At 46.7% G+C, this 19,683-nt stretch overlaps 1 protein-coding gene across 2 annotated transcripts; it reads right to left on the bottom strand.

Moving 5' to 3' along the window:
• Positions 1-37: 37 nt before the first annotated feature.
• Positions 38-17,817, bottom strand: LOC111960605 (reticulon-2). Of its 2 annotated transcripts, XM_023982675.2 has the most exons (9): positions 17,711-17,817; positions 16,618-17,142; positions 15,827-16,039; positions 5,020-5,227; positions 4,372-4,510; positions 1,222-1,291; positions 885-931; positions 707-765; positions 38-472 (listed from the first exon to the last, which is right to left on the bottom strand). In XM_023982675.2, the coding sequence occupies exons 1-9, from the start codon at positions 17,808-17,810 to the stop codon at positions 397-399; spliced, it is 1,437 nt and encodes a 478-aa protein (XP_023838443.2). In that variant the 5' UTR covers positions 17,811-17,817; the 3' UTR covers positions 38-396. The 2 variants fall into 2 exon arrangements, with proteins under 2 accessions (XP_023838443.2, XP_023838445.1); XM_023982677.2 differs by lacking the exons at positions 15,827-16,039; positions 16,618-17,142; positions 17,711-17,817 and adding an exon at positions 11,323-11,435.
• Positions 17,818-19,683: the final 1,866 nt, after the last annotated feature.

The raw sequence follows: 19,683 nt of genomic DNA, 5'->3' as shown, positions 1-19,683 counted from the left end.
ACAGGTCTCATAGAATCGGAGGTTCCAATCAGTCGTATTATTTTACTGGACTGCAGCTGCCGGTACCATTCAAGCCACAATCACCCATGTCGGTCGTTTAACACTGTACCAACAATCATGAGTTGTGTCTTAAATCTTCCTTCAAAACAGCAACAACTCCCGTCCAGATATCACTCCCGTTTCCTCATCCTCACCCASTAGCAACCTACCCTATCCCACCATACAGTATCATCATGTCCCAACCCCCATGCTTCGACTCCCCACATAACCTGCCCAATCTCAGAAGCTCCGCCTTCTGGAGCTCTGAGCAGACTGCTGAGTAAGACATCTGAGTGACAGCCTGTAACTCCTCCTCTTCTCTGCTCCTCATCCTCCTGTCCTGTCCGCCATGACTCTTCATTGCGTTTTGGGCTTCGCACCGCCAGGGGTTGGGTCAGGGGCGGGGCCACCACCTTGGGCAATTCTGTGGAGACTGTATTAAAGAGAGGGGTCAATATCACATGATCTCATTTACATTGGTCATTGACAAAGGTGATATGCTTTTTCCATACCATTTCTACAAATACTGCCAGCCATTACAAATTTAGTAAACGTCACAGTGATTCAGAATTCAGCTCAGGGTCTGCAGAGCTGCAATGGAAAACTACAGGAAGGAAAGAGGAATGTTTCATTCCACTGTTGTGCCATAAGATGGCGCCATACTCACATGTCCTTGACGTTGTCAACCTTTGCCTGAATTCCTGCAAAGAAGCTGTCCACTTTTGCCTGGAACATCAAAAGAGGCATTGGTGAGAAACACACTTCATTTGAACAACTGACAGAAGTACCTTATTTTGCTGAATTAATCAGGAGAGCAGTTGTCAGCAGCGTGAGTGAGATTTTACCTGGTGCTGTCTGTAGAACAACGGTAGAGAGAAGAGAGTGATCACAGCTGGAGAAGACAGAAAGGGAGGAGTGAGCATGTGTTGAGCTTTTTGATTGAGTATATAGCTTCTTCAGACTAACAACATGGCACACCCTTTTATTAAAATTAAACAATATACGGTAGGCGCTGTCTTCAACTGAAATACTAGAAGTACAATCTGCGACAATGTCAGCATTCATTAACCGACGGTATTCGTCTCCACAGGACAAATGGCCATCATCATTATTCATAATTATTGAATGGCAAGACAATCAAGTTATTCAAATGCTGATTCTAACGGTGTCTGTGATCCTCACCAATGATGAGCACTGTAAGGCCGTTACACAGGTCTCCCAGGAAAGTCACCAGGTACATCAGAGCCAGGAGCTGAGGAGAACGGAAGGAAACACACAGTGAGCTCCACATACACAATTGAATGTACTAAATAAAAATATATTTAGCAGACGATTTTAGCCATTGCAACTTAGTCATGCATGCATACATTTTACGTATGGGTGGTTGTCCCACCTAGCTATCTTAAGATGAAAGCACTAACTGTAAGTCACTCTGGATAAGCGCGTCTGCTAAATGACTCAAATGTAATATGTAAATGAATGCATGCATCATATGTTAAAATTGCACATGGTCCCTGACAAACGAATGAGTACATATTTCCCAGATCATCCGCCATAACCCTTCTGGAGTTGGTGTAATATAGCTCAGTGGGTTGTCACTTAGGGCCCATACCCCCATCCTGAAACGGGACACCCCCCTCTCAGAGAAGACGAAACTCCTCTCGTACCCTGTAACTGGGTGAACAGCCACCTGTGTCCCATGTCACATACCGGCCAGGTCAGGGTTGAGACCGCGGGACTCTGGGGCTCAGGCTCAAGGCTACGTGGCACAGTCACACTGGCTCTCACTAACCGAGATAAGTCACACTAAGTACTCCTGCTGTACATTTACATTTAACCCTGAAGCATTATGGTGCAACCAATACGACTGTTGTCGATTCAATGAGCCAATGTTTTAGTTCTACTTTCCTGGTAAACTGGAGACAAAATTAATGAAGTTTAAAAGGAAGGTTTCTAGCAGAAACGCTAGGAATTAAGCTTTAGATGTTGTTACCAGCCAAAGTTTGCAAGCATACAACATGTGCTGTATATATTGCCTTACTATGACAAGGGAACATGCTTCACCGATATGTCAGGACCCTCTGTAGAAAAGGTTCTACATGGAACACAGAAGGGTTCTACCTGCAACCGAAAAGGTTTCTTCAAAGGGTTATCCTACGGGGACAGCCGAAGAACCCTTTAAGGTTCTAGATAGCACCTTTTTCCTGTTCTGTATGAAACACATACATAGGATGGGGAGAAGGAAAGGACAAGAGCCTTTGTATAGCCTCGGCAAACTGTTAAAAGTAACCTTTGCATAAGTACTATGTTGTTTTAGCCTCCATAAAAAGTGACACCACTGCAATGCTTAGAGAGGACTCACGGACGCTTGTAAAGGGAAGATACAGTTGCACTGCTTTCTTATTGTTACCCTTACAATACGACACGTTTTTTGTGTATCGTTCGCAATGCAAATTGAATACAAACCCGAAGTTCTACAAACTCACAATTGTGCTTGCTGCTAGTTTGCTTGCGTCACACTCCGATGCGACCGAAAACAAGGACACATTTAAAGCTGCAGAACCGTATGTACATGATTATCACAGTCATATGAACCACAGTGAGTTGTGGGTATGACAGCAGCTGTTTTTGATAGTGGTGTTGTTAGGAAACACAGTCGTCATTTGTCATTTGGCGACGGTGGGCATGACAACGTCGTCATCTCGACGACACTACAGTGGTAGGCTTGATTACCAACAACGACGAGACGGCCTACAGGGAGGAGGTGAGGGCCCTCGGAGTGTGGTGTCAGGAAAATAACCTCACACTCAACGTCAATAAAACAAAGGAGATGATCGTGGACTTCAGGAAACAGCAGAGGGAGCACCCCCCTATCCACATCGACGGGACAGTAGTGGAGAGGGTAGTAAGTTTTAAGTTCCTCGGCGTACACATCACGGACAAACTGAATTGGTCCACCCACACAGACAGCGTTGTGAAGAAGGCGCAGCAGCGCCTCTTCAACCTCAGGAGGCTGAAGAAATTCGGCTTGTCACCAAAAGCACTCACAAACTTTTACAGATGCACCAATCGAGAGCATCCTGTCGGGCTGTATCACCGCCTGGTACGGCAACTGCTCCGCCCACAACCGTAAGGCTCTCCAGAGGGTAGTGACTGCACAACGCATCACCTGGGGCAAACTACCTGCCCTCCAGGACACCTACACCACCCGATGTCACAGGAAGCCATAAAGATCATCAAGGACAACAACCACCCGAGCCACTGCCTGTTCACCCCGCTATCATCCAGAAGGCGAGGTCAGTACAGGCCATCAAAGCAGGGACCGAGAGACTGAAAAACAGCTTCTATCTCAAGGCCATCAGACTGTTAAACAGCCACCACTAACATTGAGTGCCTGCTGCCATACATGTAAAACATGTATCACTAGCCACTTTAAACAATGCCACTTAATATAATGTTTACATACCCTACATTACGCATCTCACATATGTATATACTGTACTCTATACCACCTACTGCATCTTGCCATCTCTATGTAATACATGTATCACTAGCCACTTTAAACAATGCCACTTAATATAATGTTTACATACCCTACATTACTCATCTCATCTGTATATACCATCTACTGCATCTTGCCTATGCCGTTCTGTACCATCACTCATTCATATATTTTTATGTACATATTCTTCATCCCTTTACACTTGTGTGTATAAGGTAGCTGTTGTGAAATTGTTAGGTTAGATTACTCGTTGGTTATTACTGCATTGTCGGAACTAGAAGCACAAGCATTTCGCTACACTCGCATTAACATCTGCTAACCATGTGTATGTGACAAATACAATTTGATTTTGATTTGATCTCCAGTGAATGGGGAGGCAGGCTGATGCCAGTACAGAACAGAACAGAGAAAGAGAAAAAGATGGATAGAGAAAGGGGAGGGAGGGATGCCTGCTCTAATGAAAGAGAGCAGAGCCCAGACAGCTAGATGTTGTAATGTTGAAGTAAATCCGCAACAACAAGATGGCCTCCTGTAAACACGGTAGTGGACAGGGTTCAAAAGACAAGGAGAAGGGAAGGAGATTAAAAGACAGACAAAGAGAGGGAGTGAGAGAGAGAGCCAGACAGACAGAGAGAGAGAGGGCGTATTTTTAGGGACTAAAGATCTATGCCATTCTGAAGGACTTCCTTGTGTAGAAAGTTACTTGAACCTTAAGTGAACGAACGAGATCGAGAGGAGCCGTCGAAGGGGAGCACATAAAAAGTTACACGGTCATATTCTGGCCAATTCTAGATGAAGATTGATGAGATCCAACACCCAGGCAGTCTCACCTTGAGAGAGTCAAAGAGGTTTCCAACCAGGAAGAGATTCTTGAGTGAGTTAGCAGCAGAGATGACTGTAACGATGGCCTTCTGCGTGTATTGGTCCGCCAGCTCCCCACTGAAACTCATTTCCAGATCCAGATACGCCCTGAGGAGAGATAGAGAGAGGGGTAGAAAAGGAGGGCGCAGTAAAGACAGTGATTAGAGGGGGAGTGATGGAGAACGAGAGGGAGATAGAGTCCAGGGTCAAGGAAGCAGGAAAGAGGGTGTTGATTAGAGAACGAGCGATAGTCGCCACAAACACACCCTGATGCACGCACAGTTTGTTGTCTCATGCCTCAATTATTTCCATCAGCGCAGATATTCAAAGAAAACGTTCCTTTCAGATCCTGACGAATGAAGTCTATCAACTATTTTCGTCAAACAGCAGTGGTTAGCCTAAACAAATCATAAAACACACTGTCGTTTTTTTAAAAGCAAGCCCACTGGACTGTGAGCCCAGGCAGGATTTATTTTGGGAGGTGAGGGAATCCAGCCAATTAAGAAACTATTCCTGAATTCCACTCCCACTGCATTACTGGAGAAGAGAGGAAACAAACAAGAGTGGAAGGGAGTGGGGGATGAGAGAAAAGAGGAGAGGATTGGCGAGTCACTCACTTGAAAGGGTGCACTCCGTCTCCCATGTTGAGCACTTGCAGGATTTTATAGTAGATGCTGACTGAGACGGTGAAGCACATGACGCCCAGGGAGATGGTGGAGACGACTGTGATGATGCTGAGCTGGAACAAGGACAGCAGGCCAACCACCAGCCCTGTGAATACCATGCCTGTACGCTCTGTGTCCTTCCAGTAGATCAGATCCATCACTGAGGAGGAGGAGGGGAGGAGGGGAGAGCAGAGGGGGCAGAGAAGAATAGATGGTAACAGAGGGATGGGGAGGGGAATTGACAAGAGAGAAGAAAAGGTGGAGAAATAAGAACGTTTCATAGTCTACATGTTCTCGTCACGTATAAACCAATGAGGAACAGAGGGGAAGCCAACATGGATTCAAGGAGTCTTCATTGAAGCAGGGTGGGGGAGGGGACAAGCCCATGCATTTGACACTTCCTCTATTTTAGTTGGTCGCTAAAGGCAGCAAGGTCAGTCACAGCTGCAAGTCTCTCCTCCTCACTGTTCCTGCCTATTTGCTTTTTACAAACCCCCCACAGCATCACCAGCCAGTCAGTCCCTGTTTGTCTCTGACTCTCCAGTGTTCAGTGGGCCAGAAGGCCTTTCAGCTGTGCAGAGGCGGAGCAGAGGGACAGTGATCACCAGGCAGAGAGAAGACACACACAGGAGCAGGGGGAGAACCTGGGCTTAATATAGCCTGCACTCTGTATAGAGCAGGGGTGGGCAACTCCAGTCCTCAGGGGTCTGATTGGTGTCACACTTTTTAAATCAAATCAAATCAAATCAAATTTTATTAGTCACATACACATGGTTAGCAGATGTTAATGCGAGTGTAGCGAAATGCTTGTGTTCTTCTAGTTCCGACAATGCAGTAATAACCAACAGTAATCTAACCTAACAATTCCACGCTACTACCTTACACACACACACAAGTGTGAAGGGATAAAGAATATGTACATAAAATATATGATGAGTGGTGGTACAGAACGGCATGGCAGATGCAGTAGATGGTATAACAGAGTACGTATATAGAGTACTGTAGGGTATGTAAACATAAAGTGGCATAGTTTAAAGTGGCTAGTGTACATGTATTGCATAAAAATGGCAAGATGCAGTAGATGATATAGAGTAAGTATATACATATGAGATGGGTAATGTAGGGTAATGTAAACATTGTATTAGTGGTCATTGCTTAAAGTGGCTAGTGGTACATTTTTACAATATTTCCATCAATTCCATTTTAAAGTGTGGAGTTGAGTCAGTATGTTGGCAGCGGCCGCTAATGTTTAGTGGTGCTGTTTACAGTCTGATGGCCTTGAGATAGAAGCTGTTTTTCAGTCTCTCGTCCCTGCTTTGATGCACCTGTACTGACCTCGCTTCTGGATGATAGCGGGTGAACAGGCAGTGGCTTGGGTGGTTGTTGTCCTTGATGATCTTTATGGCCTTCCTGTGACATCGGGTGGTGTAGGTGTCCTGGAGGGCAGGTAGTTTGCCCCTGGTGATGCGTTTGTCAGACCTCACTACCCTCTGGAGAGCCTTACGGTTGTGGCGGAGCAGTTGCCGTACCAGGCGGTGATACAGCCCGACAGGATGCTCTCGATTGTGCATCTGAAGTTTGTGAGTGCTTTTGGTGACAAGCCGCTTTCTTCAGCCTCCTGAGGTTGAAGAGGCGCTGCTGCGCCTTCTTCACAACGCTGTCTGTGTGGGTGGACCAATTCAGTTTGTCCGTGATGTGTACACCGAGGAATTAAAACTTTCCACCTTCTCCACTACTGACCCGTCGATGTGGATAGGGGGTGCTCCCTCTGCTGTTTCCTGAAGTCCACAATCATCTCCTTTGTTTTGTTGACGTTGAGTATGAGGTTATTTTCCTGACACACACTCCGAGGGCCCCCTCCTCCCTGTAGGCGTCTCGTCGTTGTTGGTGATCAAGCCTACCACTGTAGTGTCATCGCCAAACTTGAGATCGAGTTGGAGGCGTGCATGGCCACGCAGTCGTGGGTGAACAGGAGTAAAGGAGAGGGCTCAGAACGCACCCTTGTGGGCCCCAGTGTTGAGGATCAGCGGGTGGATGTTGTTACCTACCCTCACCACCTGGGGGCGGCCGCGTCAGGAAGTCCAGACCCAGTTGCACAGGGCGGGGTCGAGACCCAGGTCTGAGCTTGATGACGAGTTTGGAGGTACTATGGTGTTAAATGCTGAGCTGTAATGCGAACAGCATTCTCACATGGTATTCCTCTGTCCAGATGGGTTAGGGCAGTGTGCAGTGTGGTTGCGTTGCGTCGTCTGTGACCTTTGGGTCGGTAAGCAAATTGGAGTGGGTCTAGGGTGTCCGGTAGGGTGGAGGTGATATGGTCCTTGACTAGTCTCTCAAAGCACTTCATGATGACGGAAGTGAGTGCTACGGGCGATATCGTTTAGCTCAGTTACTTAGCTTTCTTGGGAACAGGAACAATGGTGGCCCTCTTGAAGCATGTGGAACAGCAGACTGGGATAGGATTGATTGAATATGTCCGTAAACAACCAGCCAGCTGGTCTGCGCATGCTTGAGGACGCGCTGGGAATGCCGTCTGGGCCTGCAGCCTGTGCGAGGGTTAACACGTTTAAATGTACCACCTCGGCTGCAGTGAAGGAGAGCCCGCAGGTTTTGGTAGGGGCCGTGTCAGTGGCACTGTGTTGTCCTCAAAGCGGGCAAAAAAGTTGTTTAGCCTGTCTGGGAGCAAGACATCCTGGTCTTCGACGGGGTGGTTTTCTTTTGTAATCCGTGATTGACTGTAGACCCTGCCACATACCTCTTGTGTCTGAGCTGTTGAATTTCGACTCGATTTTGTCTCTGTACTGAGACTTAGCCTGTTTGATTGCCTTGCGGAGAGAATAGCTACACTGTTTGTATTCGGTCATGCTTCCGTCACCTTGCCCTGGTTAAAGCAGTGGTTGCGCTTTCAGTTTCACGCGAATGCTGCCGTCAATCCACGGTTTCTGGTTTGGGAATGTTTTTATCGTTGTGTGGGTACGACATCGTCAATGCATTCCTAATGACTCGCTCACCGAATCAGCATATTCGTCAATATTGTTGTGGACGCGATGCGGAACATATTCCAATCCGCGTGATCGAAGCAGTCTTGAAGCGTGGATTCAGATTTGGTCGACCAGCGTTGAACAGACCTGAGCGGGGAGCTTGTTGTTTGAGTTTCTGTTTGTAGCAGGAATCAACAAAAATGGAGTCGTGGTCAGCTTTTCCGAAAGGGGGGCGGGGAGGGCCTTGGTAGAGTGCGGAGAATATAGTGTAGCAATGGTCCAGTGTTTCCAGCCCTGGTAGCACAATCGATATGCTGATAGAATTTAGGGAGTTTTGTTTTTAGATTACCTTGTTAACTCCCAGTACGATGAATGCAGCCTCAGGTGTGTGGTTTCCAGTTTACAAAGAGTCAGATAAAGTTCGTTCAGGCCATCGATGTGTCTGCTTGGGGGGAATGTATACGCTGTGATTATGATTGACGAGAATTCCCTTGGTAGATAATCGCGGTCGACATTTGATTGTGAGGAGTTCTAGATCAGGTGACAGAAGACTTGAGTTCTTGTGTGTTATTATGATGGTCACACCACTTCTCGTTAATCATAAGGCATACCCCCCCGCCCTCTTCTTACCGAGAAGATGTTTGTTTCTGTCGGCGCGATGCATGGAGAAACAGCTGGCTGCACGACCTCCGTTAGCGTCCCTTGAGTTAGCCATGTTTCCGTGAAGCAGAGCACGTTGCAATCCCTGATGTCTCTCTGGAATGCTACCCGTGCTCGGATTTCATCAACCTTATTGTCAAGAGACTGGACATGTGGCGAGTAGTATGCTAGGGAGTGGAGGCGATGTGCCCGTCTCCGAAGCCTGACCACGAGACCGCAGTTTTCCCTTTTCGGCGTCGCCCAGGGTCGCCGGCTGGATCAGATCCATTGTTATTGTGTTGAAGGCAAGCACACTGGATCCGTTTCGGGAAAGTCATATTCCTGGTAGGAACGATGGTGAGTTGACGTTAATCGTATATTCAGTAGTTCCTCCCGACTGTATGTAATGAAACCTAAGATTACCCGGGGTACCGATGTAAGAAATAACACGTAAAAAAACAAAATACTGCATATTTTCCAAGGAACGCGAAGCGAGGCTGCCATCTCTTTCGGCGCCGAAAGTTACTCAAAAGTTACCCATCCTTATCAAACACAGCTGATTAATCAAATTGCATTCTAAACTGAAGATCATGATTAGGTGATTATTGGAGTCAGGTGTGTTAGCTGGGGCAAAACTGTGACACCAATCAGGCCCTCGGTGGACTGGTATTGCCCACCCCTGGTACAGAGGGAGGGAGAGAGAAGAGAAAAGAGGAGGGAGGGAGCAGGAACCCTGAATTTAAATGTTGCCTCGGAGAGCACCTGTTGACAGTCTTCAAGCCCGCTACCACCCCTTCTCTGCACCCTGTCCGTCTCCCTCGATCAGTCACCCAGCAACTGGAGCCGCTGCGACTGGGCCCTCTCAGTGCCAAAATGGAGGCTCCCCTGGCCTAATCCCTCCATGGAATATGTAAAAGTAGCTCCAAACAAAAGAAACATTACAGCCAAAACACTGATAGCACAGTGTAATGAAGCTGAACACCAGCAGCTAACCCTCGGACGTGGTAAACTGTAGTGACAAAGGCATGTGTTCATTACTCCATGGCTATTAGTGTATGAGTGAGCCTGGGAATTAGAATAGAGTGCACTGATATATCTGACCAGCAGGAGGACTATTTATAAACATTACCACAGACTATTAATACCCACAAAGCCTCCAGCACACACACACCTGTCCATTGTCCCAACAGGTGGAACTGTAGCATACAGCCCTCTTTGATGTGTTGGCACTTTGCGACATTGACCAGCACATGGTAAGACCATTCAATGCACGAAGAAAAGGAAGACATACCACAGCAAGTTACACTAACTCCGGGAAAAAACAAACCCCTCATGTGACGGTCCAATAGGTTGACTCTATACTAAGCCACGACTATATTGGTTAATGTTAATATAGTGATATAATGAACTCTCTGAGAAGAGTACAGACAACATGAAGCGGGGAAGGGGGAATACACACGCACACGCACACACACACCGATTGAAAAGGCTTTAATTATCTCACACACAAATAGTCATGGTTTAATGCCCCCCTCTCTCTCTCACACTACACACTACACACACACACGACAAGAGTGTTCCACTGATATTAAAGGTAAACAAGAAGTTCGAGGAACACACAACACACACACACACACACACATACACACCACACACACATCACCCCACACAACACACACACACAACACACACACACACACACACACACACACACACACACACACACACACACACACACACACACACACACACGTGATCAAATTGAAAGCTGCATTTGCCATCATCTCAGTGAAACCTCTCTATCTGTGCCAATGCAGCACTCCACAGAGCTGAGCACTGACTGCCTGACCGTGAATGACTCAATCGTTACTTCAACATGATACATTACCAGTCAACCAATTCACAGCCTGACCTGGCATTACTTACCACCACAACTAAAACCACCACCCAGCCATTTTAAGGGAAGTCCCAGAGTAACCCTGTGAAACACCTTGGCTCTGCCAACCCTGCTGCCAACCCTGCTGCCCAAAGAGGTAACCCTGTCAGATGGAGGCACAGATAGGCTGATCACGCTACTAGCCTCTTACATACAAAAACAACCACACAGATGGCACCTACATGCTGTAACAAGCTATAACACAACTCTGGATGGTCACCTCTAGGGACGGGATGAGCAGATTTTTAAAGGACCAAAAAGTTTCATTTTTGCCATGGAAAAAAACATTGCGATACTAGTCCCATCACTAAGCAGGCAGGCACACACAACTCTGCACAGTTGGTACGGTCTCAAACACTCCTGGTCAGTGAGTGGTCAAAATCCCCCAAAGACAGCCCTGGCTGTAGCTGGTCTCCTGACGTTCAGACTCCTCTCCAAACACACAGTCACTAAATGCATGGCTCTGCAGTGGACAGCCAGTCAGTCCCTATATGTGGAAGCGCCCCTGTGGCTGAGGAAGATAGGTACCATAACTCTAACTGTGCCCTGATCTTGCCGGTGTCTGAAACGAGACACTGCTTTGCCCATTCAATAGGTCCCTTGCCTCCCCGCCTAGTCAATTCCCTGATAGATCTCAGTGTGTCGACTGCCACCGTCTCATATTGTCTCCATCTTGTCTCTCAGAGCCCAGGGTCTTACCATTAATGTTGGCCATTTTGGTTGCTGCTCAGGCGATCCCCCTTCTCTCTCTTTGACTCTCTCGCAGTCCCCCTGCTCTCTCTCTGCCACTCGGAGCTGTTTTTGGCCTCCCCTGCCCCGTCAGCAGTACAGAGACCTTTCAGCCCAAAATAATCTGCCCAATAGGGCCCGCCCCCTCAAGACTCATGGAGACTCCTACGTAGATAGACAGATAGATACCCAATACATTCACTTATTCACACATTTAGTACATGCACGTACAGAGACAAACAAACCTTGAGACAGAGAAACTTGTTGGTATACACATAGCTGGATAACATAGAGAACATACACAACCACTAGAGACCCAATAGAGACATAACCACAGACAAAGATGACAGACACACAAACCCATTCAGAGAAAAACACTCACACGGAAACGGACATGGACACAGACAGAGATTTACACAAAACACTTATGTAAGCAGAGACAGAACAGACAACAGCTAACAAAGGAGCAGGTATAGAAGTAAATGCACATTATTGTGACATCCATAGGGTACCGTGTTACCGGTAAGTACACACTCTTAGAAAGGGTTCTTCGACGGTCCTCATAGGACAACCCTTTTTGGTTCCAAGTAGAACCCTCTGTGGAAAGGGTTCTACCCGGAACAAAAAAGGGTTGTTCAAAGGGTTCTCCTATGGGGACAGCCGAAGAACCCTTTCAGGTTCTAGATAGCACCTTTTTTTGTAAGAGTGCAGACGATAGCTCAAATAGCCTCATATATTTCAGATGCGCATAGCGGTAGTCTAATCTCTAGGGGGTGTGGGACGCTACCGGGTGGGGCGCAGAGCGCCAAATTCAAAAACAGAAATACTCATTATAAAAATTCATGAAACATACAAGTGATAAATAGCGAATAGCGACAAAATTCATCACTTACCTTTGATGATCTTCATATGGTTACACTCGCAAGACTCCCAGTTACCCAATAAATGTTTGTTTTGTTACGATAAAGTCCCTCTTTATATCCAAAAACCTCTGTTTTGTTAGCGCGTTTTGTTCAATAATCCATTGGAACAAAGCGCGGTCACAAAAGACAGACGAAAAATCTAATAAATCTAATAAGTACAATAAAAGCTCGTAGAAACATGTCAAACGATGTTTATAATCAATCCTCAGGTTGTTTTTGCCATAAATAATTGATCATATTTCAACTGGACAATAGCTTCGTCAATAGAAAAGGAAAAACAAGAAAGGCACGCTCCTGGTCACGCGCAGGACACATGTCTGGAAATTTCCACTGTCCTCTCATTAAAAGTGGTAAAAGCCTGAAACAATGGCTAAAGACTGGCCACATGTAGTGGAAGCCATAGGGATCGTGAATTAGGTCATTATCTCTTTGTATGGTGGATAGGCTTTCAATGGAAAAACAGGCATTTCAAAATAATAGCACTACCTGGATGGATTTTCCTCAGGTTTTCGCCTGCCATATCAGTTCTGTTATACTCACAGTTCTGTTATACTTAACAGTTTTGGAAACTTTAGAGTGTTTTCTATCCAAATCTACCAATTATATGCATATCCTAGCTTCTGGACCTGAGTAGCAGGCAGTTTACTTTGGGCACGCTTTTCATCCAAAATTCTGAATGCTGCCCCCTACCCTAGTGAGGCTAACCTGTAACCGGCTAGTCCAACCTCACAATAAACATGGGGAGTTAAACATGTTCTGACGCATTCAGCCCCATTCTGATACAGAAACCAGATGGTTTGCTTTACATGATATCTAGAAACCCTTAAAGCCTCTCAACAGCTTGACCAGCCATTAATCACCCGGGGTCAGTGTGAGGGGGAGTGGACAGTACAGTACACCCAGCCCCCAGTCCACCCAGCCCCTGGGCCAGCCACCCCCCAGTCCACCCACTATAATAAGATTGGAAGATATGCCAGAGGTCCATATTGAGTGGCGCCCCCCTTGAAGAGTGATCCATATCGACCATGGAGTCCAGAGAAGATCTCTCTCTCTCTCTCTCTCTCTCTCTCTCTCTCTCTCTCTCTCTCTCTCTCTCTCTCTCTCTCTCTCTCTCTCTCTCTCTTCTCTCTCCTCTCTCTCTCTCTCTCTCTCTCTCTCTCTCTCTCTCTCTCTCTTTCCTCTCTCTCTCGCTGCTCTCTCCTCGCTCTCGCTCTCCTCTCTCTCTCTCTCTCTCTCTCTCTCTCTCAGCGGCCTTTATTGGCATGGGAACATATGTTTACATCCCCAAAGCATGTGAATAGATTAATAAACAATAATAAATTCCAGGTAACATTACCCATGAAAGTTCCAAAAGAATAAAGACATTTCCTCTCTCTCTCCTTTACTGCCCTGTCTATACATTCTCTTTATCATGTGTACAGTGATCCAAGGGATGTGGAAAGGATTGGGGTGTCAGCGTGTAATGTCCGAGCAGACATACAGTGGGGACAAGTATTTGATACACTGCCGATTTTGCAGGTTTTCCTACTTACAAAGCATGTAGAGGTTCGTCATTTTTATCATAGGTACACTTCAACTGTGAGAGACGGAATCTAAAAACAAAAATCCAGAAATCACATTGTATGATTTTTAAGTAATTAATTTGCATTTTATTGCATGACATAAGTATTTGATCACCTACAACCAGTAAGAATTCCGGCTCTCACAGACCTGTTAGTTTTTCTTTAAGAAAGCTCCTGTTCTCCACTCATTACCTGTTATTAACTGCACCTGTTTGAATCGTTACCTGTATAAAAGACACTTGTCCACACACTCAATCAAACAGACTCCAACCTCTCCACAATGGCCAAGACCAGGAGGCTGTGTAAGGACATCAGGGATAAATTGTAGACCTGTACAAGGCTGGGATGGGCTACAGGACAATAGCCAAGCAGCTTGGTGAGAAGGCAACAACTGTTGGCACAATTATTAGAAAATGAAGAAGTTCAAGATGACGGTCAATCACCTCGGTCTGGGGCTCCATGCAAGATCTCACTCGTGGGGCATCAAATGATCATGAGGAATGTGAGGGATCAGCCAGAACTACACGGCAGGACCTGGTCAATGACCTGAAGAGAGCTGGGACCACAGTTCCAAAAAACCATTAGTAACACACTACGTCGTCATGGATTAAAATCCTGCAGCGCACGCAAGGTCCCCCTGCTCAAGCCAGCGCATGTCCAGGCCGTCTGAAGTTTGCCAATGACATCTGGATGATCAGAGGAGGAATGGGAGAAGGTCATGTGGTCTGAATGAGACAAAAATCGAGCTTTTGTGGTCTAAACTCCACTCGCCGTGTTTGGAGGAATAGAAGGATGGTAACAACCCCAAGAACACCATCCAACCGTGAAGCATGGAGGTGGAAACATCATTCTTTGGGGATGCTTTTCTGCAAGGGGACAGGACGATTGCACCGTATTGAGGGGAGGATGGATGGGGCCATGTATCGCGAGATCTTGACCAACAACCTCCTTCCCTCAGTAAAGACATTTGAAGATGGGTCGTGGCTGGGTCTTCCAGCATGACAACGACCCGAAACACCAAGCCAGGGCAACTAAGGAGTGGCTCCGTAAGAAGCATTTCAAGGTCCTGGAGTGGCCTAGCCAGTCTCCAGACCTGAACCCACAATAGAAAATCTTTGGAGGGAGCCGAAAGTCCGTATTGCCCAGCGACAGCCCCGAAACCTGAAGGATCTGGAGAAGGTCTGTATGGAGGAGTGGGCCAAAATCCCTGCTGCAGTGTGTGCAAACCTGGTCAAGAACTACAGGAAACGTATGATCTCTGTAATTGCAAACTAAGGTTTCTGTACCAAATATTCAGTTCTGCCTTTCTGATGTATCAAATACTTATGTCATGCAATAAAATGCAAATTAATTACTTAAAAATCATACAATGTGATTTTCTGGATTTTTGTTTTAGATTCCTTCTCTCACAGTTGAAGTGTACCTATGATAAAAATTACAGACCTCTACATGCTTTGTAAGTAGGAAAACCTGCAAAATTGTCAGTGTATCAAATACTTGTTCTCCCCACTGTACGTACAGACAGACCAGGAAAACAGACAGATTTTTTTTCTCGCAATTAGCCCATTAGCCCTCGGAATCCCAAGGGAATGTTGTCATGGAGACACAATGGAACACTCAGGGCTCACAGTGGAATACATTCCAGGGTCCGTTTTACTCAAGCAGTGAGAGGTTTTTCTTTATTTTCAGTATGGTTTGAAAAGGATTGATTGAGGAAGGCTTTGTGCTCTCAGCAACGTATCGAGGAAGGGGTTGGGAGTGAGGTATCAGGGTAGGGGTCATTGTCTTCCGACAGATGGCGTCATTCTAACACAACCGCGTTGCCATGAACTATCAGTGCAGACTTGCTATGTGACGTAAGATAATGTAGTAGAAGTCAAATAGATTGATTTGGGCAAAGGCAGGGGATGGTAGATGTTCAAAATGTAAAAGGTTGATCCAAGATAGGAAAGTCACATAAAAATAGACAAGATGTGCTACAAACGTTACCTGCTACGTGGATGCATATCGCGGGGCCTGATAGGTTGAACGCTGAAAACCACTGTTCGCTGACCAGCTCTTCCTGAGTGTTTCGACCAATGGAGGTGGAGGAAGTGGATGGCACGTCATCGGTGAGGCCGCCTCTTGGTCGCACAGCTGTGAGCAGTGTGACGGTGGTTTCCATGGTTACGAGGGACTCAGGCTCAGGGGGCGGGGATGCCGCTGAGAAACAGAACACAGGTCATTGTGATGATGTCATCACCCAGCATCAAGTTAGTCTGCAACCAAGTTGCATTAGATTAACTAGAAGTGTAATTTATCTAACGATGTCATTATTTAGCCTCACCTACTTTACAATGAAGAGTGATTTAGAAATCGTATAACCAAACGCGCTCATTCTGACCCTACAGAACAGGAGAGAGCATGCTGTCCAGGGAGTCTAAAGCACAGTGGTATCTGACTTTGTCTGTGGTCATGGTGTGTCACACACACACACACACACACACACACACACACACACCACACACACACACAACACACAACACACACACACACACACACACACAACACACACACACACACACACACACACCACACACACACAACACACACACACACAGTATTAGCTCAACTCGGTGTGTTGTGTGTAAGCCATGTTACAATGGCTAGAAAGCCTGAAAAGATGCAGTAGCTTCTGCTTTTATCTGTAGCTCCATGCAGGTATATATATCTACCCTGATCCCATCTACCCTCCATCTAGATAGCCCCACCCCATCCCCACTGCCCCATAGTGGGCTCACCCTGGTGGCTGTCTGAGGGACTGTAGTGCCGGGGCTCCAGGGGCTCTGTCTCCCCTCTCTGGGTCTCTGTGTCCCTCTCCTGAGGTTCAATCTCAGTATCTAGGAGAGATGCATAGACCGTCTCAGTCTGTCTGTGGACCTCCCTTTCCCTTTCCTCCTGTTCCCTCTCCTCCTCCTCCTCCTCTCGGGCGAGGAAGGCGTGGGGGTCCCACTCCACGTCGGGGGAGTCCAGAGGGAGGAGCATTTCCACGGTGTCCGTGCGGCTCAGGGAGGTGCGGCCTCCCCTGGCCCCGCTCCTCCGCCGGCTCCCTGACGATGAGTCACGATGATGTCGTGAGGATCCGCCTGCCTCTGCCTCGGCGATGGCGATGTAGGAGAAGGTGGGCTCGAAGGAGTTCTGTCTCGGGGTCCCCCAAATGGAGGGGGATGAAGCTCCACCATCATCATCCTCCGGACCCCCATCTTCTTCGTCAGACCACTCCCTGGCCGTCTGCAGGTCGTACAGCTCAGATTCGTCATTCCCACCTGGAGAGAACAGGCACAGGAAAAGCCTTAAAGCAAAACCTATATTGCTTTAAGTATTTTTATATTTGTTATTCTGTCCTGTATCAATGTTATACATTGAAATTGTATACACTTTTATTACAAAAAAGCTAAAAACTTAGCTATAAACTTCAACCATTACATTGAAAACTTTCGTCCTAGGAGGTAAAGCTATACAAGCGCACAATATTATTCCAAAACCATATCACATGTTCTGTGACTATAATGTCTACGGAGGAGCCGTTTGACTCATCTACATGTCCTCTGATGTTTTTGAGCGCTGAGTTGGGACAGCCCGCTGAAGCGCAACGTGCGTTTGTCTGACTGAAAGGGCAACATCCAAAAGATGCAAAACACCTTTGATTGAGAGTAATGTTTCCAGATTCAAACGAACAAATCGACACAATCAATCTCAGGTTACACCTATAGACTTTGTGGACATGTCATAGTATGATTCCCCTCCCATATTATGATTCTCACACATGAAGTTCCATCATTCACACAGTCCATTTCTAAACGTGTACGGTATGTATGCCTTGTGCGATGTTACCTTCAGTGCAGGGAGATGTTGAATCAGGTGTGGAGGAGACAGAACCATATTCCTCTGGAAGAAAAAGAACAAGATTCATCAGAGATATGTTTATTACCATTGGCTGGGGAACTATCATAACCACAGTCATGAAACGTAGAGTATCTACTCATTAACAACTGATTAAGGATGGCCGCTTGGCCGTTCTATGTGAAACTGGAGACTGTTCTATACCGTCTATGTCTACAACTCCTCTCTTCCGTTCTGTTTCTATGTCTGCAACTTTTAGCCAAGGCCTATTTGCATATAAGCCTAGAGAGAAGACACTATCAAGATAACAGTTTTCCTCTCAATATCACCCATTGAAGCATTGTATCACATTCAAAAGCAGTACATTGCGCAGAAAAGCATTATACCACAAGTAGCCTATTCTCAGATGACCTGCTTTCAACAATGTAAACGTATTTCTATAGTGTCTCAATACATTGAGATGAGATTGAGAGAGCAAATGAAAGGTTTGCATTTGTATTTTTTAGGAAAATCCATGGCTCGAATCCAGGCATTTGAGTAGCCTTTTTCTAAGACCCAGTATTTAAAATAAATGTCATTAGTGTTTGCATATATAATGCTAACAGCTAACTACAGTATTTTCCCCCTCCTACAGCACAGATCAGAGCAGGCAGGGGAGAGGCCTTCACTACATTAGCAAGCCTCCTGCCTCAGATCACCCAATAGATCAGGCAGCCCTGGCTAAAATGAGAGACCCCTCGCATACACACACACACACACACACACCACACACACACACACACACACACACACACACACACACCACACACACACACACACACACACACACCACACCACACACACACACACACACACACACCACACAACACACACCACACCACACACACAATAACTAAGACCTGCGATGTGGATGGAGACTACAGGAGGGTTGCGGTGTCAGAAGGAAGTGAGAAAACACAGCAAACAAACACAGCGACAGCAAAAAACAACACACAGCTTTCTTCATCCTCATCTATCTCTAAACACACACACACAAACAACACATAATACCAGACACAAACACACACACACATAAACCAGTGCTCAGCCAATGAGAAACACACACACATAGCCTACACATTCTGAGAACACACATACACAACTGCAATGGTCCTACAAAAGAAAAGAAAGAGGTGCGTCTGCCCACTGGCACTGCATCCATCCATCCACCCGTTCAACCATGTGTTGTATCAAGGCAGGGAGCGAGAGAAAGAGAGGGAGGAGAGAAAGAGAGTGAGAGGGGAGAGCGACGGCCATGCATATGGCTGAGGTACAGATGCTATACAGATAGATTGGGGATGCAGAAAGACAGACAGACAGACCAAAAGCCGACGACCACTCACTGGCAGCGGGAGAATCCTAAACCTGGCCCATGCTCCATCAAGGCACCGCGGCCCATCCAGTCTGGAAGCCCCCCTCTCTTCCTCTGGATTTCTCTCTCTCTCTCTCTCTCTCTCTCTCTCTCTCTCTCTGCTCTCCTCGTGCTCGCTGCTCCCTCGTGCTTTATCCCTCTTCCACCTCCCTCCCTCTCTTTCTTGTTCCACCGATGCAGCACTGCTGTTGTCTCTGGCTCTCCCTCTATGCACCGTCCGCTTCCTTCTCTCGCTCACGGGCCCCTCCCTACCTCCCTCTCCTGCTCTCTCTTGCTCTCACGTCACCATGACAGCGGGGGAGCAGCACAGGCAGGGCAGAGCCAGAGAAAGAGTGTGTGTGTGTGTGTGTGTGTGTGTGTGTGTGCGTGCGTGCGTGTTTCCGTCTTTCCATTCATGTTTAATCATTAGTGTGTGCATCCAGCCGAGCGGAGTATATCTCTGCTTTTGTAATTTCACATAAGCATCTTACGGGGGCTTTGCCTTGTTGCATTGCACATAACAAAGGGAAACATCGAGCTCATTAAAAATGCATGTCCTTTGCACCCTCCCACA

The sequence above is a fragment of the Salvelinus sp. IW2-2015 genome, linkage group LG4p, assembly GCF_002910315.2.
Source record: "Salvelinus sp. IW2-2015 linkage group LG4p, ASM291031v2, whole genome shotgun sequence".
NCBI classification, from domain to species: domain Eukaryota; kingdom Metazoa; phylum Chordata; class Actinopteri; order Salmoniformes; family Salmonidae; genus Salvelinus; species Salvelinus sp. IW2-2015.
Note: the sequence above shows the minus strand (reverse complement) of the source record. Positions and strands in the feature narration are given on the sequence as shown.

Bases quoted from the DNA above. Each gene is read 5' to 3' on its own strand.
- LOC111960605 (XM_023982675.2), bottom strand. From the start codon at position 17,810: ATGGTAATAAACATATCTCTGATGAATCTTGTTCTTTTTCTTCCAGAG. The intron at 1,292-4,371 runs GTGAGACTGCCT...CGTTCTCCTCAG, and splicing joins ACCTCTTTGACTCTCTCAAG to CTCCTGGCTCTGATGTACCT. The intron at 932-1,221 runs GTGAGGATCACA...TGTCTTCTCCAG, and splicing joins CCTTACAGTGCTCATCATTG to CTGTGATCACTCTCTTCTCT.